Raw genomic sequence first — 25608 nt, 5'->3', positions numbered from 1 at the left:
GTAAGCCTGATGAAGCAAAAGTATATAGTATGACTTTTCATCCGGAGTTATTAGAGAAAATAAGAAAGTGTCAAGCAGAGATAATGGATCAGGATATTAATCGTTTGGTAGGAGAGGAATTGTACACGCAGAAGGACTGTAATAACTCGAATTTTTTAGACCTTGTAAAACGTTTCAATGAATAGTAACCCTGATGGACGGGAAAAACTTTTGAGCCCACACTATGTAGTGTATGAGAAAATGAGTTTCGGAGTTGATATTACGACTATACGTAACAAATGAGTGTATGTAAACGCTATTAGTTTTCGAAGAAAACGAACTTTGAAAAACGACCGTATTTATGACTCAACGAGGATTACGGGAATCACAATATAATTATGAGATTAAAACCCTATGGATTTATATTCAAGTAGGATAATTAAAAATATAAGGAATGAATACGAAAGGAATTACTTCGCGAACCAATTACGAGTAAGTATTACGAAGAACGTTTAAGCAACTGAGCGAACGCGTAAACGATTAAATAAACGTAACGCACTAACTAAACCATGGTAAGAAAGTAACCATGGTTACTTCATCAAATAGTGAGCTAACCATAGGATGATCAAGCTAGCTAGCAAAATAGTGTGCTAAGGAAGCTAACCATGTAGTTTAGCTTGTAACCTAGCAAGCTACAAAGATTTGTCCCTAAGATTTGCAACTTAGAATCAACCTAGAATGCTATATTAGGAAGAATAAAATCAATTGCAAGATATCACCCCATCTTCCTAGAAGCAACCTAGCAAATCAAACAAGCTAAGCAACCAAGAGGAGTATAAATACCCCCCATCACTTTGTTCCATTCGGCCATTCAAGAGAAAAAGGAGAAATCCAATTCAAAATATCAAAGTTCTAGCTCTTGTAAAATCATCCAATTAATTCTCAAGCCTCCTAGCAATTAAAATAAGGTAATAAAATTCTTTCATCTCTTTTTATCAAGGTTTGATGGGTGAAATAAAATCAAGAAACTCACTAGTGAATAGTATGAATAGTAACCTCTCTTTGGTTTCTTGATTTCAATAGTGGTTTTAGGTTCTAAAAATTATACCAAGCACTTCCAAGCCTCCACCATCCTCAAGAACACATCTCAAGCTTTCAAGAAGGGTAAAAATATTTGGCCCAGCTTTATTTAAGATCCATTTAGTATGTGGTAGTAAAACTAGTGTAATGAGTGTTATTGATGAAATCTTGATGATTAAAGTTAAGTAGATTTAAGGTTGGTTGTTGTTGCCTCAAGAACATTATGTTCTTGAGAAGAGTTTGTGTGTTGATAATGTAATGATGATTGTTGGTGGTTGTGTTAAGAGTTAGGGCGTAAACGAAACCCCGATCGTAAACGTAACTTCGTTAAAACCAACAAATTGTAACTTTAAGTTTCTGCAGAAAGTCCCGAAGTTGTAAAATGTAGTTTCTTGAAAAATAAACCTTTTTTAGTATATAAAATGTTATAAGGATCATTTAGGCGCTTGAATCGCTTGATTCCGATTTACGGATCAAAAGTTATGACCGTTTTACTAAAAGTGATTTACGCGACAAAAACTGCTACGAATCATGAACATTGAAAATATAAAGGATAGACTTAAAGTGTTCATAAATCATGAAATTTTTACAGAGAGTAACATATTGAGTTTCCTAACTGCCATAAAAATTTCAAGTGAAAATAATGGTTTTTAAATTTTATAAAAATGTCGGAGCCGAGATCGCGCGAGTAGAAACCGTAAAATCCATAAGCGGAGCCGACAACGATAATGAGGATACTTAGAAAAATGAAGCGACCATAATGTGAATAATGACTTAAAGGAATAATAATGGTAGTATAAGTTGAGAGGGTGCATAATAAGTAGCACATGAGTGTGAGTTGCCGTAAATTAGAACGGAACCTAACGAAATGAAATGTATTTATGGTTATAGATTTCCGAGCGGAACCTACAGCATCCTCCACCTCGAGATACCCAGGCAAGTTTACGAACCCAACTCCATTTTTACTGTTGTATTGTGAAAGGATTGTTTTACTATCATTGTATAAATACCATGCTTGCCATGATACGTAGTTGTTGAAATTTTGCATAATGTAGCGATGTTGTACGATAAAGTATATATCGTGAAATATTATTTCGCTTTAAGCGTGACATATTATATAAGACCGAAAGTCGGTCGGGATTTAAGATAAAACTCGGGAATCATTCCGGTGATATTATAGGACGGTTGTAAGTCCATAGTTGTACATTTTAAAGGGACTCATCGTCCACTTATGAAATATTAAAACACCTCGAACTTTTATTAAAACGATTTCCCAACGATCATATTCCCTCACTATATTTTATTATTCGAATAATAAATACTATATACTTATTCCTTATTATGGGAGTAGTATACTCCAACGATTATTTATTTCAAACCGATTAATCACTATAGATTATTAATTATGGAGACACAAACTAGTTGAGGAATATTATTTTAAATATTCTTTTAGAGAGTAAACCCATTCGAGGTTTAATTATTTATCGACTATTGTTTAATTAATTATTATTCTTACAGGGTTATATTGATTTAAAAATCATAGATCCTGATTTAAAATATACTTTCTGATTTCATAATATCATTCCAATAATTCCAGATCGTCGGTGAATATTATCCCGACTTATTTAATATTTTGAATATAGTTTCAAGGAGAAACTTGCCCCCCTTATTAATTATCTGTTGACAACGGTCAACTCACATCCTTAGTACTTCCTCCGAAATTCTCGGAAGTACGTATATACATATATATACACTTATATATTATAGAGATAAGCTGTTTCTATCAACAAGCAAAATGCTTGGGGAACGTCGATGTGGTTCGAGTTCTCGAGATTGATAGAATTCTTTTAAAGGACAAGGGAGGGGTAGACTCTGGTACTATGTGTGGTAGATGGACTACCAAAGGTACCGCAGGCGAAGGTACTCAGTGTACTCAGGAACTTGTGAAGTATGTGTATACCCGAAAATGGGACACGTAGCCCGATTACGGCAAGGGTGATAACCGGGATACGAAGGTGTCGTCCTTCTACTAGTAGAAAAGGTTACTATTATCGTATTACGACTGATCATCGTATACGGTGGCTCCAACGAGTGTCCTAATTCTTCCAATTGGAATTGAGATGCAATACCATAACCCAAGCCTAGGTGCTGGGATTACTATTAAGGTATTCGCAGGATATTAAAATCCCTTAAAGAATTGTTTTCATAAGAAGGTATGTATCACCAAGGAAAACTATTTTTGAATAAAACATAATTATCATATATGATGTTATTATACAGTCATTTTCATACTATACATAATTATGTTGGGCATTATAGCTCACACTTGTTTTCTTAAATTGACACAACACAACAGTGAATCAAGATGCCTGCCATTAGAACCACAGCCAGGAAACGGGTAGGAAATGGCTAGCTGTTCCGTAGATTGTTTGGTGTTGTACCACAGGTAGTCAGAATAAGCTGGATTAGTTTTCAGTTTATAGTTCGGCTTATTTATAAGTATGACTTATGTAAGGTAAGAAACAAGAAACGTATATTTGGTCGGCAGACTAGCCTTACCTAAAGGTCACTCCCCGGTAAGATTAGTTTACTTTTGGGTTGTAATAATGATCACTTGATGGTTGATAATTACTCTAGTTATGATGGTTCGTTTCCAAGACAATAACATGTAAGTGTGTGTGTGTGTGTGTGTGATAAGTGTGGGGTCGTGAAGCGTGAGTATTTATATACTGTAGTGTGAGTTGTGTGAGTTTAGATGGCGTGGCCTCCGAGACTCCTGAACCCGGGTTTTGGGGCGCCATAAGGACGATCAAGGTATTCTTAGGTTTTCTTCTAGAATTTGGATTCCACCAGTAACGGATTTGAAAAATGAAATTTTACAGGAAGCACATAATTCAAGGTATTCAATCCATCCAGGAAGTACCAAGATGTACAGAGATTTAAAGGAAAATTATTGGTGGCCATATATGAAGAGGGAAATTGCGGAATGGGTTGGCAGATGTTATACATGTCAAAGAGTTAAAGCAGAGCATCAGAGACCAAGTGGATTGTTGCAGCCATTGGAGATTCCAGAGTGGAAGTGGGAGCATATTGTTGGATTTTTAATCACAGCGGGGCGTGTCAAAACACTTTTACACACACAAAATCCAAATAAAAGCATATAAATCGTGAATAAAAATTCGAGGGATCGAATCTAACCTTTAAAAATAATTCGGAGACAACGATCAGAGATCCTTAGCAGTTGCTCCTCAAGTGTGAAGCACTCCACCGGTATCCACCAAGAAAACGACTTTTAGGAGGAGGAGGAGGTGGAGAGAATTTGGTTTTCTGAAACTTTTGGGTTTCTTGGGTTAGAATAAAATAGGGTCTATAATAGTGTATTTATAGGCAAAATTTTCAGCTGAAATTTTCCCATAAATAATATTATTATTATCCCATTTATTATTCTCATTAATAATTAAAACACCTTTTAATTATTAATCCTTTTTCTAAACACTTTAGAAATTATTCTCTCTCTTGATTTAATTTCCAAAAATTAAATCCTTAATTAATAATATTAAGAACTTTTCTTAATTAATTTATAATCAATTAAATCTCATTTAATCAATTATTAAATTTGCCAATTAATTATTTATTTCACAAATAAATAATTATTAGCCATTATTAATTAATTCCTCCACCAATAAATCATTCTCTTTTTATGGTGTGACCCTGTAGGTTCAATATTAAGCCGGTAGTAGAAATAAATAATAATAAAACTATTTTATCATTATTTATATAAATTCTCTAATTTATTAAATATGATTAATTAATTAATCACATTTATTCTACATCGTGAGTGATGCTTTTCAACATATCGCGACTATCTGGATAATATGAATTCACTGCTTAGAATACCAAGAACCTGTCAGTGAATAGTTACCGTACAATAAACTCCTTCTACCCTACAATGTCCCGATTAAATACAAGGCATAGATCTCGTGTCAAGCCTATCTAATTCAATCACTTGCTTACCATTTACTATGCGTAGTTCTATGCAAATTAGAAACTCCTTTCTAATTTCATTCACTCTGGCCAGAGATTCCTGAACTAGCATAAGTGGATCAGCCTTGAACATTCGCTTCCTTCATTGGAAGGGGTAGATCCTTTATTGATCATACACTATCTTCGTGTACAAATTCCTATACCCAGAAGAGCCCTAATAATTGTCCCTGGAGACTAAGAACTAAACCAAAGCATAGTTCAATGTACACAAGATGACTATGATGACCTCAAGTCTAAGGATACTTGTACAACTATCACTAAGCGAACAACTGCTGACACGTGAGTGAACTCCATCAGTTGTTCAGCTGGGCGAGTCATGTTCAGTGAACTTATTCCATAATAAGCACCTACATACTAGCTATAGTGTCACCACACAAATGTCTATGAGAACAGACATCCTTTATAATGAAGCAAGCATAGTATGTACCGATCTTTGCGGATTATTAATTACCAGTTAGTAATCCTATGACCAGGAACTATTTAAGTTTAGAGTTATCATCTTTTTAGGTCTCACTATTATGATCTCATCATAATCCATAAAAAGCTTTACTCTAAACTATGGTATATCTTATTTAAACACTTAAATAGATAAAGCCCGTAATAAAAACAAAACAAGTCTTTATTAATATCAATGAAATCAAAACAGATTACATAAAAGTTATTCCTAAATCCTAATACATGATTGGACTTAGGACATATTCCTTTCACATATTGCCATGGATTTCATAGTCGGATTACCAAGGACGAAAGCCAGTCATGATGCCATTTGGGTTATAGTGGACAGACTTACCAAGTCAGCTCATTTTCTGCCTATAAATGAAAGATTTTCACTAGACAAGTTAGTCCATATGTACCTGAAAGAAATCATAGTTCGTCATGGAGTCCCTGTGTCTATCGTATCCGATCGAGATCTGAGATTTAATTTGAGATTTTGGAAAAAATTTCAAGAATGTTTGGGAACGAGACTGAATATGAGTACGGCTTACCATCCACAGACGGATGTCCAAAGCGAAAGGACAATCCAGACGATCGAAGACATGTTACGTGTTTGTACCATTGATTTCAAAGGAAGTTGGGACGAGCATTTACCCTTGGTAGAATTTTCTTACAACAACAGTTATCATGCCAGTATTGGGATGTCACCCTATGAAGCTCTTTATGGACGCAAATGTCGATCTCCCGTATATTGGGACGAAGTAGGAGAACGCAAAATACTTGGACCTGAATTGGTGCAACAGATGAAGGAAGTTATTAAAGTTATCCAGAAGAGATTGATAGCAGCACAAGACCGTCAAAGGAAATATGCAGATCAATCAAGGAAAGATATGGAATTTGAAGAAGGAAATCTGGTATTACTGAAAGTATCGTCGTAGAAAGGATTGACACGATTTGGAAAGAAAGAAATACTGAGCCCAAGATATGTCGGACCTTTTGAGATTTTAAAGCGCATTGGCAAAGTAGCTTACGAGTTGGCGTTACCTCCGCACATGGAGCACATTCACAATATTTTTCACGTATCGATGCTTAAGAAGTATAATCAAGACTCCAGGCATGTAATCGAATACGAGCCAATAGAGCTTCAAGCAGATTTGTCATATGTAGAGAGTCTGATAGAGATTCTAGAAGAAAGAGAGAAAGTATTAAGAAATAAAGTGGTAAAGTTAGTAAGAGTATTGTGGAGAAACCCAAAGGTTGAAGAGTCAACCTGGGAGTTAGAAAGTGACATGAGAGAAAAGTACCCTCATTTGTTTTCTTAGGAGATTCTGAGGACAGAATCCTTTTAAGGGGGGAAGGATGTAATATCTGGGATATATCGTGTAATTATTTTTGCTAATATTATGCATGTTCAGTATTTATTCTGTGAATTAATTGTTAAGCGGTATATGTATTTGGATGTTTAAAAATAATATCAATTGAGTATTTTAATTTTTATATGTCCAAAATAAAATATAGATAATTGTCATATCTTCCTATTTATTTTTATGTTGGTTTATGATTTTATAGGAAATATATGGATTTTATAAATTCTTTTTCCGAAGTATTTATAAACTATTTTATACAATCGGGAACCAACCGACGTCACCCGTTTTTACGTTTTTATAACCCGAAACTCTTCTGAAAACTCCTTCATAACCTAATTGCAATATTCCGAGCATTTTCCATGTTTCGACTTTTTCGATCCGGCGTACGGTTTGTCCTGCGCGGGTCCGGACGCAATATTTTCGATACATTATTCGTTTCGGTAAATCAATAAAACTCATATTTTTGATAAACGGGATCTTTTTATTAAACTATTATAATTATCACCTCGTAATACGTGTAACCAGGTGCTGAGACCAAGACTGCAGTACAAATTATACTGATTTAGATAATTATCCCGAAAATCGGTACCGTTTGGATCTGTTTTTATAAATAAACGTACCATTTTATATCCGGAATGATCCAACGGGATACTAATTTTCCGTAATTATAAATAGCCTTTACCGGATTCTATTTTGTACCAAAAATCATTTGCAAACAGTAATTATAGAATTTTCCAAAGAAAAACCCTAATTTCATAAAACCTACCGAGAATCAAACCTCAATTTCAAGGTGTTACTGGAATCCGTTGGTGAAACTTGAGTACTCAAATCAAAGCTCTTGAAATATACTATCAGAATTTGTGCTTCATATCACTGCAGAATCAAAGGTTTATTTCCTGTAATTTTATTTATTTTCGAATTATTTTGATTAAAAATATAATTTTTTGTTCGGATGATTGTTTGAATGATTTGATGTTTGCAGTTGTAGAGCTTGTTTTCCTGATGATTTTCATATGTCATATGACTGATTTGGAGTTCAATAACATGTTCAAAATTGAGTTTAATTTTTGAATTTTAAAATTAGGGTTTATAACCCGTATGAATGTTCTTAATTGAAATTTAGGGCTTTTTGTTCTAGGGGTTATTAAGTGTTGAAATATAGTGCGTTGTGTTCCTCATGAAATTTGCAATCGATTGGTGTATAGCTCGTTAACTGAGGATCCCTGAATCGAAGGGAGTTGTGTTTTGAAGTTTACGTCGGGTCACCGGAAACCGGCGAGTTTCTTAGCCATTTTCCGGCCAACTCAGGGGTTATTAGAATGATTTGATTGCATGGTTGTGTTCCTGGTGTTGTGTAGATTAAATCTGGAGCTTGTGGAGGTGTGAGGATTCTGGGAACGCCGTCTCCGACGAGACAGGGCGTTTTCCGGCGTCGGGGAAGTGCAAAATTGCACTTTAGTCCCTGTTGTTTTGAAAACGATGAAGTTCAGTCCCTGAACTTTCCATAATTTGCAAATTTAGGATTCCTGTTTATAAATTATTTAAAAATCATATTTTCTATTTATTTTAATTATAAAAATTCATTTTTAAATTCTGAAAATTCCAAAAATTATTATTTTAATTCCAAAAATTATTTTTAATTCAAAAATAAATATGAATTAATTAGTTAATTAATTTTAGTTAATAATTAATTGATTAATTGGTCAATTAATTCAAAACTTAATTGATTAATTGATTTAATTAATTATTAATTGATTTTAATTAATTATTTATTTAGATTTAATTATTTAAAAATGATTTAAAAATTCTGAAAAATAATTTTGAGCTTTAAAAATTACTTTAAATTGTTTTCAAGGCTCGATAATTATTAGAAAATTATTTTGAAGCCAGATGTGGCCAACCGAACCCTGTTTATTGCTTTAAAATTGATCCAACGACCCGTTTTAATTCCGAAAAATGTTTTAAAAATCATATTAAATACCCGAAAGCTTGTTTATGACCCGAGACTCCTTTATAAATGATATGTCATTGATTGTTTGACGTGTTATGTGTTATATGTGACTTGTTGTTTGACTGTCGGTCTATATGTTCGGTGTTTACTTATTCATAGCGTAATTTACAATCCGTTAGTCGGATTTGGGTAAAACGAAGAGTAGATAGAAGTGTATACCGACTAGAATCGTATGAGTTGAGTATTGATAGATGTTTATGATAAGTGAGCAGAAGAGGCAAGGCTTAGGAAAGGAAAGCAGATAGTCGAGGAGTAAGACAGTTGTGATTGGAAGTTAGTGCTGTATAGCAAGCTAGTACCAGGAAAGTGTTCTGAACTTTCTCGAGACATATTGTAGTTGATTGATAGTCTTGTTTTATATTGCAAGTGCTTTGAAGCACTGAACCCTAAACCTTGATTCCAGTTGTTGATCTTTGGGCCGTAAACCTTATTCTTTCTGAACCATTGATTGTTGAATACCCGAGTACAAACCATAGATATACGATACTACTCCACAAATACATACAAACTAAATACCAACTACTGAATCAAATGACTTACATATTCAAACCATTGTACCCTATGCTTTGAAGAAAAACCAAATCCTTGTAACCTTGAAACATTGATTCCTTTGTTATCCAATTCTTTCATTACCGAACAACCATTCTTTGAAATTGCCATATTGTTCCTTTATGAAGATTCAAACCATCTCATTATTGAACATCCAATGTTGTTTATGATTTTGTTTATTGCTTTACATTGATTATTCTGTTATTATGTTAGAATTGGATTATTTTATAAAATTGTGGACCAGATTCGTGGTCATACCAGATTGGTGGTCAAGTTAGGCCAATGTGTGCCTTAGATCCAGTAATTAGAGCAGAGCTGTGTGCCTTGCTCGGGGTTAGTGCGTGACTGATCAGCAGCCTAACCTTGGTTTTTAAAATGAAAATATAATATCCAATTCTAAATCATTAATCATTGTTCACTTAACACCTTAACCCTTTTTACTTGATAATCATTATTCTCAGTCTTGTCATTGTGACTTGCTGAGCTAGTTAGCTCATTTGTGCGATGTTGTTCATGTTCTTTTCCAATTAAGAAGGAACCAGTTGGTAGCGAGGATCCCCAATCCAGTGCGAGAGCTAGGGGTCCAGGTTGATCAAGTTAAGCTAGGGGACAGCTTTTTGAGATAGTTTAAGTTTGTAAAAGTTTGTAATAATGTTTAATATTCAGTTCTGAGTTTGAATAGTTGGGATTTGGACGTTTGTAATATAAGTGTGTGTGTGTGGCTTGTGTACATACTTTAACCTGTTGTGATTCGTGGTAGTTGGTAAGTAGCATCACTGGATATTATTATCTTTATTATTGTTATAAACAGGTTATAAATAAGGTATTGTGTGTGTGGACCCCAAACTTCTGACCCGGGTTTGGAGGGCGCCACAATCTACGCTCTATCGGTATCCACACGAATACTTGAACGCAAGGATTGAATGTGTACTAGCACAAACTCGTTTCTTCTTGCTCTCTCCATCTTCTCCCTTGGTGGTTAGGGTTTTAGTAAAAGTATTTCTTACAAAATCAACCACACAAAAGATATTATATAGAGAGTAAAAAAAGAATTATAACCCTTAACTAATTAGGAGTTATAATTAATTCAAAATTCCTATTTGTATAATAATTAAGTCACACTTAATTATTCAATAAATGAATTTCATAATTTATATTAGTAAATTTGAATATCAATATTTATCTAATTAATTAAGTCATACTTAATTAATATTATAAATAATTTGAATTACTTTACTATAATTTAAATCCAATTTAAATTAAATCATTCAAGCATTCTTTGTGTGTGACCCTATAGGTTATTATTACATTGGCAACAAATTTTAAATCTAATTTAAAATCATAAATAATGAGCTGCATCTAGTAATACATCATTGCTACCCAAGTAATAATAATTGAATCGGTGATCGATTAAACCTTTCGTGAATAATTTACAATGTAATATAATCCATTTAACCAAATATTATAGATTAAACTAGAGGCATGTAATGTGTCATCCGCATCAATGTTTAATCCAGGTTTCCTTGATCAATGAGTAGACTATCATATCAAATCAATATTTGAGCGTGGTCACGCATTGCATAGTCTAGCTCACACAAGAGGCCAATAATATCACTCTTAAAATAGGAGGGTTAAATCCCATCTAGATCATTCATATTTCTCATACAATTCATAATATACTCGATGTCCACTTTTATCATTACCCGGTCAATGATAACTTTTAATGGAATCAATGTATATTAATTCTCGTATAGAAATATAATGACTTCAGGTCTAAGGACCATTACATCATTATCACTGTGAGAATTACTTATGACACAACATACATGTATAATCTCACATTGGGTATGTCCAGCACCATGTACATATACATCTGCCTGTGTTTTTAACTTTAGTATCACTATACCTATGATCAATGAGATGTGATCATCAGTCAACAAACACACCAGTCTTACTGCATTATTATTGTCCCTTAATAATAATACTCGACTAGGGATCTTTAAGAATATTGATACTATTCTCATAATCTCATTTCTAAGTCACGTACTTAGAGATATAGAATTGCATATCATATTCCAAGGACATTTATTAATATAACATTTATATCACAGTAAATTAAGAATTAATAATTTATAAATGGAATAATTGATAGAACATAAACATTAATAATCCTAATGTCTTAAACTAAAACATCATAGTATTGTCTCTAGGGCACAAACACTAACAGTTTAAATGATGATCTCGTTAATTTTGCCTCAACACAAGTATGACACTTATGTTTTAAATCAATTGTTAATTTTGGTATGTATTCTTTTACACTTAACCTTCGTAAAGTGTTGTAATTAACATGTCCTAATCTAGCATGCCATAAATTAGGAGACTCAAGCAAGTAAGCAGAAGAATTCTTCATTTCATTATCATTCTTAATGGACATAATATTGAGCTTAAAAAGCCCATCGGTTACATAACCCTTACCTACAAACATACCACTTTTAGACAAAACAACTTTATCTAACTCTATTACAATGTGAAAGCCATGTTTATTCAACATAGAACCAGACACCAGGTTCTTGTGAATATCAGGCATAAATAATACATTCTTCAAAGTCAGATTCTTTCCAGAGGTCATCTTCAGAATCACCGTGCCTTCTCCTTCAATCGTAGAAGTTGCAGAGTTCCCCATGTAGAGCTTCTCACCAGCATTAGAAACTTTGAGGCTAGAAAAAATCACCTTGTCTGAGCAAACATGCCTTGTAGCTCCAGTATCAATCCACCATTCCCTTGGATTTGATCCAACTAGGTATACTTCATAGATTGTAGCATATAGGCATATATCACCTATCTCCTTGGAAACATTATCATCATGTTTGCTTCCTTCTTCTTGCTGGGCTTCTTGGGCTTTTTGCAATTGGCAGACCTATGCCCCATTTTATCACAGTTGAAGCACTTTACTTGAAACTTCGACGGCTTCAAAATTCCTCCTTGGGTGCCAGCTTCCCCCCTTTCCCAAAATTGTTCTTCTTGGGCTTGGAGCTCTGGTGCTCCACCATGTTTGCCTTTTCAGTGGCAACATTAGTTTTCCTCTCGGATCCTCTGTTATATTCTTCGATACGAAGTTTAACGATAAGATCCTCCATAGACATCTCCTTAAGCTTGTGCTTAAGGTAGTTCTTGAAATCTTTCCAACCAGACGGCAACTTTTCAATCACAGCAACAACTTGGAAGGACTCACTTATGACCATCCCCTTAGAATGGATATCATGGATGATCACTTGTAGTTCTTGCACCTGACTGACCACAGTCTTAGAATCCGCCATTTTGTAATCAAGAAAGCGACCAACGATCCACGTTTTTGCCCCGGCATCCTCGGTTTTATACAAATGGTCAAGTGATTCCCATAAGGCCTTAGCTGTTATTTTCGAGCAGTATATGTTATACAATGAATCAGCCAAACAGTTTAGCATATAGTTCCGATAGATATAGTCGGTGTGCTTCCAGGCATCCGCAACATACACAGTCTGCATATCACTCTCAGCAGTGAGCAATGGTACTTCCTCCTTGAGATATCGATCAAGGTTTAGAGTGGTCAGATAAAATAGCATCTTTTGCTGCCAGCACTTGAAGTTTGATCCATTGAACTTCTCAGGTTTCTCAGCGTGTGCGCGGCAGGCACAACAGGATGAGTAGACACTACAGGATGCGTAGGCGCAATAAGTGGGACAGTCATAACAGGTGTCTGTACACCAGTATTTTGTCCAATAGGCACCTGGAACCATCCAACGACAGTATGTCCCCAAGGCGTTCTTCCTCAAGGCACATATCCCGAAGGAACATGTCCAACCGGCGGCTGACCCCCATCAGGTACCAGTACCTATGCGTTAGGGTTTAGCGGCGGTTGGTGATCCCCATCAGATGTTATAATCTGTGCGTTGGGATCAACCACATCGTTACCAATCATACTATTCACGTTCTCCATTAGTTTGTTAAACAAAAACACGCAAGACAGATTTGTTTGTCACAGATTAAACAAAATAATAAGCTTTAAGATTGTTGTACAATCTGTGCAGAAATAAACCAATATGTGTGTGTGTGTGTGTGAACAAAATGAACAAACAGAGTAACAAAAAAAGAGGAGAGAAGGATGTAATCTGAGGTCCAGTGTAGAACTGTCTCCTTAAAGCTTATTAGCCCTCACCGTCGTGTGCGAGAAAAAAGCCTCCCAGGATAAAATGGATTGCAGTGATGTAGAACAGCACTCTCAGTGAGCTTGAAATAGAGCAAGAAATTATCATCGGAGGAGAGAGAGGTAGGGTTTTATGTTTAGAGGCGAATGTGTTTTTGGTGTGTAACCCTAACGCCCTAGAGGTGTTTATATAGGTTAGATAGACTTGTGCACTACACTTTTCCATAATTAAATATCATTAATTATGGAATCGGTATAATACTTGCAAGCTACTCTATTCCATAAATAATCTGAAACAGAATCAGATTAAATATATCAAGACATACACCATATCAATTAATCTGAAACAAAATCAAATTAATTTATGCCATAATATTTAAGCCAAATTCTAGTGGAAAATAATAATTTCCATTATTAAGAGAATATCATCATATCTCACACATCTTTTAGTCATAATGCTCTAAATATGACTTACCAATATGGGACTTATACCCATATTTTCCAACAACCTTATAAGTTATCTAATTTCAGCTCCAAATCTTTAAAGAAGCTTAACTTGCTAGTGAAACTTGAAGGAGATGTATATCTGTGGCGGGATTTACCTGATTTACCTGTCTTAACAACTCTTCATGTGTCGGGATTTCAAAATGAATGTCTTAGATTATGGAATTCAGTTTTCACATGCTTCCCTGCCTTAACATCTCTGATTCTTGAAAATTCCGACCTCTCATATTTCTCTTTCAGTTTGCCTAATTTAACAACCCTTTGTCTAACTAATTATTGTGGAGTGAGAGTTTGGAACTTCCCAGCTTTATTAACTCTAGACCTTGAATTATTTAGTCTCAGGGATGTCGACCAAATATTCTCTACACTTGTTAATCTAATAAATCTCACAGTACTTATAAGAGTGTTGCCTTTACAACAAGATGATCTTTTACTATCTTGTCCTCAATTGCGGAACATATATCTCAAGAACTGCCGCACTCATATTCCTTTCCCAAACATTGTGGTTTTAGCGCCAAAATTCCACACTTTCACTTCTTTTGGTATCATTTCAAATTTAATCACTTTTGGGGTTCCTGTGTTGGAGAACGTACATTTAAAGTTACAGGGTTGGTTTGAGGCAGCGAACCCTGGATTATAAACCTACGGGGGCTGGAGTAAAAAAAAATTACGCGATTCAGTGAAATAATATGCGAGTAAACTACAGATATAAAGTGAAAATCATAAAATTCAACTATACTATTAATTGAAATCCAAAATATGTAAAAAAATAAGTACTAAAGATACTAGTTTACCATGACAAATAAAAGAACATTTACTCACATTATTCGAGTTGTGCTCGACAATTCTTTTGGGCATAAAATTCATCTATCACTTCATCTGGATCAATTTCTTCGGCATACTCCCTCTCAATGTTGATAAGCATAGTGTCTCTCAGATACTCTTCCCTCATTTTATTTCGAAGATCAGTCTTAACTAATTTCATGGTCGAAAAAACTCTTTCTGTAGTTGTTGTAGAAACAGGAAGTGTTAAACAAGACAAATCAACCTATAAATTAAATTGTATTGTGTTGCCTTTCCCGTATCAACTAGTCGTAGACATAAATCAGAAAGAGTAGATAAATTCTGAAATTCGGCATGGTTAACCACATCAATCTTGTAATGATCAAGTTGAAGTTTAAGATGGTACATCTCTTGTTGTCTAAAATCAACAGGATAAAAGGTAGTAGCAAGTGTACAAATATGCTCAATGTCAAACAACCTGAAATTGTTCTTTGGTTCCAAAGATGTGCTTAATCTCAAAAGTTGCACAACATCATCACTGAACCTATAATCTAGCTAAATTTTAAAGAGCACATCTATACTATATTATAATAAACGAAACATTAAAAGTTTGATAGTCGGTCGGTCGGTACTTGCTGAAATTACTTAATTACCCTTACTTAATTGTTCTAATTCTAATTATCGGGTCGATCAATTCTAATTCTAATTGAGATTAAGTCAACTTCCTTTATTACTTACCAATTTCAATTCTATTTTATATCGAACTCTATATCACTATAATTTATGTTAAATTTAACTTTTTCTGCCAATTTAAATTTTAATTCATATCGAGTTCTATATCATTCTAATTTGTTGCTCCGGGCTAAATTAAGTTTAAACAAACTAAATATAATTCTTAAGGTTTGGTTTATATATAATGGTCGTCGGTCGGTACTTGCTGAGATTACTTAATTACCCTTATTTAATTATATAACTCTAATTATTGGGTCGATCAATTCTAATTCTAATTGATATTGAAGTCAACTTCCTCTATTACTTACCAATTTTAATTCTATTTTATATCAAACACTATATCATTATAATCTGTATTAAATTCAACTTCTTCTACCAATTTATATTTTAATTCATATTGATTCTATATTATTCTAATTTGTTACTTCGGACTAATTTAAATTTAAGCAAACTAAATATAATTATTAAGATTTAGTTGATATATCTTGTGAATCGGGCTAAGATAAAATAATATTTATAAGGTCTGAACATAATGGAAACGTTATATTTTTACCCTCAATAAAATAATAATTTCGTTATAATGATATTTCCCCTTTACCAATGTTATCACTTTAAATAAGTTTAAATGTTCTAAAAAGTTATGAACATATACTTTTACTAATATAATTATTATGAATTCATATCATTTAAAGTTTTAAATAAACAAAATTAAGAATTGAATTCAAAAAATTAAAAATAATATAATATTAAAAAATATGTGTGATCCGTGCATCGCACGGTTGTAAGCTAGTAAATACTAAAATATATAATTTTAAATTCACCATGTCTATAATTTTAAAGAGCACATAGATACTTAAATATATAATTTCAGGGTGTTAGTATCCGATCAAATTTAGATTTTAAAGAGCACCAGTAACTAAATTTTTTTCCAGCAACAATCACTCATTCCAAATGCCGACACTTTATCTAATAAGATTAACCTATTTAATTTAATTAAATATGACGTATTGACAATTGGTTCTCACAATTAACTACTTAAATTAAATTTATACCTTATATAATTATAAACTAAAAGAGAATATATACATATAAATAAACTAATCGACAAAGTTAAACTATATAATTAACAAACTTACATTAATTTTGTGAAAGAAATGTAAACTAGGCAGGGAAAAGAACTGTTTGATAAATAAAAGAAGTCCTAATATTTAATGAAGGATGGGGATTTTTTAAAAAAAGTAGCAGGGTTTATGTTTTTTAAGCAGGCAGTCATAATCACCCACATGGAGACGTGCTTTTGTAGTGCTTTTGCAGCCCTGCTTTTGTTTTTTTATTGTAATATATTCTTTGAATTAAAGTGGGCTGCCAAATTTTATAAACCTGATTCTTGAATATTTGTTGGGCTGCTTATGTTTATTAACTGGGTTTCAAATAATCTTACCCGGGCTGGATGTATAAGTGCTTGAAATTTATACTAAAAATTAAATGGGCTCTAAAATTTTGATCTGGGCTAGAGCTAACCCCAGCCCAGCCCACAGTCCGCCCATGGTTTGAGCACATGAGGTGCGAATACAAGGAAAAATATTATCTGCGCTTTGCACATATGCTTCTAGGACTTGGTAACGCCAAGAATATTTCTTTTGACTTGGGCAGCATTGAGGTAACTTCATATATAAAAATTATATGATAATATTATAAATTTATTTATATTCTCTCACTAAATATAGTATTTATCTTGTTTGTGTAACGTGTGTCCTTGGTAAAATTTAGGTTCAAGTTAAGTTATTTTGGTTATGGATTGTTGAATTGACCCTCCGATATACATATTCAATTCTGTCCCAGTTTACTATATATCCAAGTTAATACTTTTTCATGGTACATGCATCTATTGCAGTTTTAAGATTAAACATTTGCTTATTTATAGTCTTTCCCTTCAAGTAGTCTATCAAATTGGACACGTAAACCATCGAAGAAACAATTGGCATATAAAATACCAAACTTGACTGAACTTCTAGGCTACAACTGTTCTCAGTGCTTCTTTCAAACACAACCTTTTTAATTGCTCCTTCTAAACCTATGTAGTAGACAGTCGTTGCAACTTGTGAATTTCCTTGATTGATATGTCACTTCTGTTTATTTTCTCAAAGTGGTCTTGCTACCTGCAAATTCAGATACTTTTGAAAATAAATATATAAGAAATGGTTTGTTATTTTTTTTGGTGAACTCTGAAATGTTCGTCCAAATTGCACCCTGTTTTGTTTTGTGTTTTGTCTCATAATTGTTTAAGCCTTAGGCACTTTCTGAAATTTCCAACTTCCTTGCAAGTTTTCCTTCTCCAATTTATAACTTGAAGGGAGTGAAGCTACCACGAGGATATAAAGAATCAAGTATGTCTAGTGCTCGTAGAAGCTACTTACTTGGAGCCTCTTCAAGAGCAACCATTGTCAGAACTTTGTCTAAGGTATATAATGAATCTATTATCCTTCTACATAATTCAATCCATTTTTTGTCTTAGTTTTATAGGGAATACAATGCATGTAGCATTTATTATTAATTATCCATACCTCTTTTACCTCCTTCAAATCAGTATATAGTGATTTGTAATTAGAAGAAGGGCAATATATGGCAGATTTGTGGGTATTGATAATGAAGCTCAAGGATTTGTTGTTTTTTTAATCTATTTATAGATACATTTGTCTATGTAATTTTGTCAAAGAGAAGTTGTATTAAGCATGTTACTAGTCTTTTCCGTAGGAGTTTTAGCTTCCATTTTGATGAGATGTAAGGTTTCACTTAGTATAGGCAGATTTAAATATGGGATTAATGAGCAAAACAGTATAAAGGTACCATTATGCATTATATTATGCTAGTTTTATGTCTAAATATCTTGAAAAACTTACATATATTATCAATAACACTTTGTTTTCCTAAAATACATATAATTTCAAACTATGTCAATGATTTTGTTCCCACACACACACACACAACGGGAATGATGATTTATACCTTGATGTTTACACTTGTATTTACACAAAATCCTAATATCACTACAAGAAAAAGACCAATAGACATCACCTAATAAACATCCTTGTCATTAAGGACCGATGTTAAAATTGTTTTTAACATCGGTTTGTTCCAAAACGATGTTAAAGACCGTTTTTTACATCAGTTAAAATCAAAATTGATGTCTAAACTACTTTCTAAAAAAACACGCAGAAAATAACCCCTTAACAAAAACATTTCCCCCCTCTTTGCTAAAAACATGTCCCCCCTTAAACATTTCGCTGCTTCTTTCTTCTCTCTCACCCGACTCCCTCCTTCATCTCTTTCTCTTTCCCGATTCTCTCTCACTCACTCACTCTCAGCCTTCGACATTGAAACCCTAACTTATACTACCTTAATTAGAGCTATAGGTTTGAAACCCCTAATTTGAACCCTAGATTTAAAGTAATCCAACCCTAACTTTCAACTAAAATGGCCGATTAGCTACAAGTTTTGGTCGATTTGTGTAAAGGAGGTTGAACATTGGTCGATTTGTGCAAAGGAGGTTGAACCCTAGCTCGAATCCGCTATAATTAGTAAGTGTTATTCTAATTTCTTTTCAATATTCAATTTTTGGTTTTTAATTCTTTCTTTTTGTGAAATGGGTTACTTGATTTTGGTTCTTGATTATTTTGTTGATGTGGGTTTTTTGTTTTTTTTTGTATTTGGGGTTTTGAAATTTGATGTGGGGTTTTGATGGAGGAGCAGACTATTCATTTGAATGTGTAGGAAAGACAGCAGTGATAAGCATAGCTTTAAGGGGCATGCAGTTCAGTACCGTGAGGTGCAGGGACATGAAACTGAGAAGTTTCTTTCCTATTTTAAACCATGTATCATACCTCGAGAAGGTGGAGTTGCATCTGGATTTAAAAAAGTTGAAGCTGAAGAACATAAAACCCGTTTATTCGTTTGTAAAGGAAACATGTTGTTCATATGAAAGAGGCAAGTAAGATGCTTTCTAAATATTTTGGCTTGTTGCCAGTAATCTTCACTAAGTCTGGGCCCTTAATATTATGTTTTCAGGTTGAATTTGTTCGATCTTCACTCAATCATGACGACGTCTTTATCCTTGACATAGAATCCAAAATTTACCAGTTCAATGGTTCGAAGTCCTCTATTCAAGAAAGGGCTAAAGCTCTGAAAGTGGTCCAGTACATCAATGATCCTTATCATGATGGAAAATGCGATATTGCTACCATCGGTAAGCTAAATTTAAGTGTGTGCTAAGAGATGCCATCATACATATTCCCAGATCTTTAAGTCTTTGTTGCGACTGTTCTATGTAGAGGATGGAAAGTTAACGGCTGATGCTAAAAGTGAAGATTTATGGGCCATATTTGGTGGTTTTGCTCCCCTGCCAAGAAAAGTTGTTACGGATAATACTCAATCTATTGATGATCTTCCCACTAGACTTTTTGGGTAATAATCTATAGCAATATCCATTCGTATTTATGTTATTCTAATTTCCGGTCTTTTCTAAATTAATTTTCAGTTTTGCACCGTACACTTTGTTGTTTAGATTTGAATGTCACGCATTATTTCCGTTTCTTCCACCTAGTTTTGTAACTTATGCTTTTTTAAGTCTGAACTATACATCTAAAACCTAAGATGATTATATTTGTCAAGAAATAGCATCGAATTGACTTAGATTAATAATACACATAATCGTGTACTTCAGTTCTGAAGTCTTCTGATATTTTACGCACTACTTGTAAAATTGTGTATTATGTTCATGCTTTCATTTTAAACTGTGTAAGGAAGCAAAAACAGGAAGTGAAACATAAATTATATGTTCTAAATATTCGTTCTGGGTATAATATTTATTGCCTTGGTTAAATATTGAGTTGAATAGCTGATGCACAACTGGTCTTCTATAGCTTTCTGTGAATTATTGTTAGCCTTGTACCCTCTGAATTGACGAAGGTATGTTCTCTTGTAGTATTTCTGAAGGGAATCTTGAAGCAATAGATGTTGAATCTCTGACAAAAAGAGTTGCTGGACACTAATAAATGCTACCTTTTGGACTTTTGGTTGGAAATCTATGCTTGGATGGGGAAAAATACTTCTCTTAATGAGAGAAAAAGTGCAAGTCGAGCTGCCGAGGTGTTATTTGTTTTACCTTTTCTTTAAAAACATAATCTTACATCTACTATTATTATTCTGAAGTTACATTCATCAGCAACTAATTATACAGTAATCTAATAATGTAGGAATTCCTTCAAAGCATTAATCTGTTACAACCGGTATTTTCGTGAAATATTATTTGTAGATTTGGTATAATATTAAAGCCGAATGAAATATATTCAATGATTGTACGTTTGTGTGAGTGAAAATTTCTGCATTATAAATTTGCTTTATGTAGTATATGATTTTTCAAAGCAAGAGTTTATTTAATTTCTTTATTTTTGATTTATAAGGAATATTCTAAGCCTTGGAAAAATTTTCTTTTAAAAGGTATTTTGTTCACAAATTTTGAAAATGATTTTATAAAGTCTCTAAAAATTCAAGTTATTTTATGGTATAAATTTTATAATTTTTGAACTTGTATTTTATTTTATAAAAATAAATCATTATAAATTTTAGTTGTCATATTTAGCAAATTACAAGAAAGCCCTTGCATGCAAACCACCCTCTCATTCTTTTCAAGGACAAAGAGGACAATTCCAACCCCACTAACTCTTATTTTTCTAGCCAATTTCCTTTTTTACCCTTGCATGCAAAATGAACCAAGTATAAGTGGAGGGATAGTCTTTTCAATTCTCCTTTCCACTCAAATTTTGTCAAATCAAATACCATAAAACAAGCAAAGTGTCATGATCATTTTCATACTCCACCCACACCTCACTCTCTCCTCCCTCCCTTCTCCCTCCTCTCGGCCCTCCTTCCCCCCTCACTCTCGGCTTTTAGCCGAGAACCACCCCTCCCCATTTTTCTTCATTCCTCAACCAAGATTCTACTCTTTATACAAGTAAATGTTATTTCCCATACCATGATCATTCATATTTCAAAGAGTTTTGAGTAGAAAGTTTAAGTTTAAAGGTTGCATGTAAAGGTTCTAGTGAAACTCAAAATACAACCTTGATTCTTGTGAGTTTAGGGTTGTTTTTGAGAGGACTACAAGGAATGGAGAAGCGCCAAGTCTTGAGAGGGAAACTCTTGATGATTAAATGGCCATTCCCATCCATTTCATTCGGCCATGACCATATGGGAGCCGAATGAATGGTCCTTAAGACTATTCTTGTTGCTTAACTCAATTTTTGCATGTTTATGTGATAATGACTTGAATTTTGTGGTGAAAATTTGATAAAACTCTTTGCATGATAAGTGATCATCTAGGTATAGCTTATTCTAGGCTTGCATATCAATTTTATGATAGAATATATGTAGAAAATATGTTGTTTTGGGTTACAAAACCCGAAGACATGCATGCATGTGGATTTCTCATAGAATGTTATAAGATTTTGATCATTTGGAAAGATTTTGTTAGTGAGACTTAATTTCAGTAGGAATAATGTGTTAATATTGATTTATGCTTCTTGTTGCATGGTAATAATTCATGGTTATCTTTTATAAAAATGCATATCTTGTTGTTTCAAAAACTTAATGATTGGTGAGTTGAGAAATGTGATCTCTTTTGTTTTGCCATAATTGTACCTTAGGTAAGGATGATCTCACCCAAAGTTATTTTGAGAATAAGGGAGTTATTTCAGTAGATTTCCATGTTTAAGTCTTGGTTTGAGTGTTGGGTTGTTGGTAGTTGAGTTTGTCAAGTCAAGACTTTGGAGAAATGAGAGTTATAGTTTCTGCAGAAAATCAGTTTAGTACCCTGAGGTTTAGAGTGAGTTTTGACCATGTCATTGATGTGCACTTTGAGGCCCAAGCCACCAGAAGTTATTATTGGGAGTATATAAAAGGTTTTAGGTCTTGGTTGGAGGTTTTCATGTCATTTGGTTAGGTGTACAAGTAGAATAACAAAATCTGTCCAGCAGGGGACAGTTTTGTTGCAACTTAGAAATAGGAAGATTTGACCATGTCATGGGTAGGCCCTCATTAGGCCCTGTTGGGCCTTAGTTAGAGGGAGTGTCAGAGACGTTTTTCCAACCATAGTTCATAGGATATGAGTTAGAACCATGTGTCACAAGTTAATTCAAGTCAGGGCATTTTCTGCCCAGAAAAACAGGGGAACCTTAGACTTTTAGCTTAGGCCCAAGAAGGCCCAAGCCAGGCCCTTGAGCCACATTAAGTTTGTGAGATGCCCTTAGGTCAGGAGAGTCTTGTGTAAAAGTTTTGAAGGAAAACTTGTAGTTTAATAGTGTCTAATGCACTCAAGAAACCATAGTTGTCATTCTGAAATTTGCACCAGTGAGCAATTTCACTTATCACATAGTTTTAGAACACTTAGAAGTGAGTATTAGGTCGACCACCATAGTTGTAAGATAGTATAAGGTCAGTAAAGCAAAAGGCACAAGTGAGGGTCAATAGGTTTTGGATAGTTTAGTAAAGGCACATCGAGTTAGGAAGCCAAAATTAGAAGACTATGTCTAGTTTAGCGACCAAGTGACTTACGTTGTGAGTCGAGATCATCCAAGCCTAGTGTTGCATTATGGTATATATGTTGTTATTTGGTATTAATATATGATATGTGATTATGTGGCTATGTGTGTACAATTGTAATTTAAAAGTGAATATAAAATTAAGTGCGTATAGGCCTAAGTGCCATCCGTGTTTAATTTCGGGTTGTAAATAGGTTAAGTTGGTGAGAATATATTATAACGAGGATTATTATTATTTATGTAGGATCTCGAGACGAGGGAAAACTTGCCATAAAGGTCGAGTGAAGCTCCATTTGCTCCTACCAGTCAGACCAGACCAGCCTTTCTCAAGGCAAGTGATTCAACTTGACCTTCGTATTTACTGCTAATGGTTCATACATTGCTGCAACTATCCTGAGTCATGTTGTTATATTTGAATCAAGTGTATCTTATGTTTATCTTTGAATCATATAGAAATGCCATGAACCCTCGAGTACGTTCTGCAAGTAGTTCAAAAGTCTTATCATGACAGTATATTAAAGTAATTCGAATGCCATGATAAAATAAAGAGTTGTTATAGCACTCGGTTGATCCTCTTGATTACCATGCTAATGATTCCTAAGTAATGATATCTCATCCTGATACTTGAACCCATATAGAACCTTACCTTGATACATGAAAGCCAGATATTTATCAAAGCTGTCCCTAATTGATTGATACCCCTCTTTCTTATCCTAAAGCTTGTCAATTCTGATATATCCTGAGCTAAAAATCATTTCTTCATACCTTAACACCCTTGGTATTCATGAAGCTTACATTCTTGATGATTCAGCACTTGAACCTTGATGAGAAACCATTGCTTTAAGCCCAATTTGGCACTTCCTTTCATGATATCCAATAGCCTCACTAAATTCCTTTGTCCAAACTTTGATACATGAAAACCATTCAGTTACCCTAATAGAGTTTAGTTTTGTGATTCATGGCTCTGAGAGTGAGCACCATTTCCCCGTGTTTCGAGTTGATCTATAATCCCTTGATAAAGATGTTTACTGTAAAAAGAGATTTTATCATAATTCGGCATCAGTTTTTGAAATAAATAAAATGTGGGTTTTTCAGTCCCAAAGGGGGATAAATGTTTTCTTTGAATGGTGGATCTGGACTGAGACGCGAGTCCTTTCCACACTTATATTAGGCTTAAAAGTTGCCTAGGGATTCCCATTAATGTTTTAGAACCCAGCGAGGTTCGGGATTACTCCGCGGCTGATCACCGGCTATAATCCGTAGCGTCATAAAATGATTTTGATTAAGACATGATTTTGAAATTGTTTTGATACAAGTAAAAATGATGCCATCACTCATAGTTTTATTCCTCGTTATCATTGGATATGTCTTTCCATTGTCATTCTTTAATGTATATCTCGATTTATGTTTTGTGTCGTACTGTTAGCACTTATTGAGCATTTAGCTCACTTCTTGCTTTACCCTGATATTACAGCTAGCAGCTATGGTTAGATTCAAGCAGACTGCCCGTAAGACCTGTGATGCTGATGCTTATGTTCGAGCTCAGGTAGAATAAGTAATAATAGTTTGTGTGAGGACTCGGTATTTAAAATCAGATGTAATAGTTGGTAGTGTTGGGCTGTTCCAAACCCTAAACTGTAAGATCTTGGAGTTGGTTGTGTATTCTTCTTTTAAAATGTTGTAATAGCTATATTTAATTTTGCTATTTAAGTTGGGGGCGTGACAGGTTTTGGTATCAGAGCTACGGTTTAGAGTCCCTGGACAGCCCAAATATGTTATAGGATGTGTGTGTAGGTTATAGATAATATGCGAGAGAGTAGGTTAAGTAAATTTATTATTAATACTCCTCTTATTGGTTGTCAGCAAAAGGTGCATTCCTCGTCATCCTCTGGTTCGGACGACACTATTGCTTTCACAGTGTATGCTGAGTTGAGGCGCGAGTTCGACATGCTTCAGGGCAAGTACGACCGACTGATAGACCGACTGAAGAACGTGTATCCGGGCAGCCGAAACTACGAAGGGAAGCCCAAGGAGCAGATGACTGCGAGACTTGAGACCTTGGTTCAGTACGTCAACACTAAGCTTGAGGAGATGCCAGCGCACCGGGACCGCACCAGCCAGTATGTCATTCAGATGGTGGCGGATGAGCTCCAGAGCATTGTGAAGACGCTTCGAGAGGAAAAGACTACCAAGCCCCGTTCAGATGGAGTGGAGCCTTAGTTTTTTCCATTTACCTTTCATGTTGTTGTACTATCCGACTCTGTGGAATCCCCAGTTGTTTCCGTTCTTTCCTTAAAATAAGCCTGTTATTCCTAGAATCAGACTTTGTCCTAATCCTATGTATTG

The 25608-nt window shown here is 34.2% G+C and overlaps 1 protein-coding gene across 1 annotated transcript; it reads left to right on the top strand.

Annotated features, from left to right (window-relative positions):
• The first annotated feature begins 19430 nt into the window (after positions 1 to 19430).
• LOC141686102 (villin-4-like) lies at positions 19431 to 20132 on the top strand. Its single transcript, XM_074491159.1, has 3 exons — positions 19431 to 19616; positions 19733 to 19910; positions 19996 to 20132. Exons 1-3 carry the CDS (start codon positions 19431 to 19433, stop codon positions 20130 to 20132), a joined length of 501 nt encoding a protein of 166 aa, XP_074347260.1.
• The last annotated feature ends 5476 nt before the right edge of the window (positions 20133 to 25608 follow it).

This window comes from Apium graveolens, chromosome 9 (assembly GCF_009905375.1).
Source record: "Apium graveolens cultivar Ventura chromosome 9, ASM990537v1, whole genome shotgun sequence".
In the NCBI taxonomy this organism is placed as follows: domain Eukaryota; kingdom Viridiplantae; phylum Streptophyta; class Magnoliopsida; order Apiales; family Apiaceae; genus Apium; species Apium graveolens.
The sequence above is the reverse complement of the archived record's forward strand: the minus strand, read 5'-3'. Positions and strand labels throughout refer to the sequence as shown.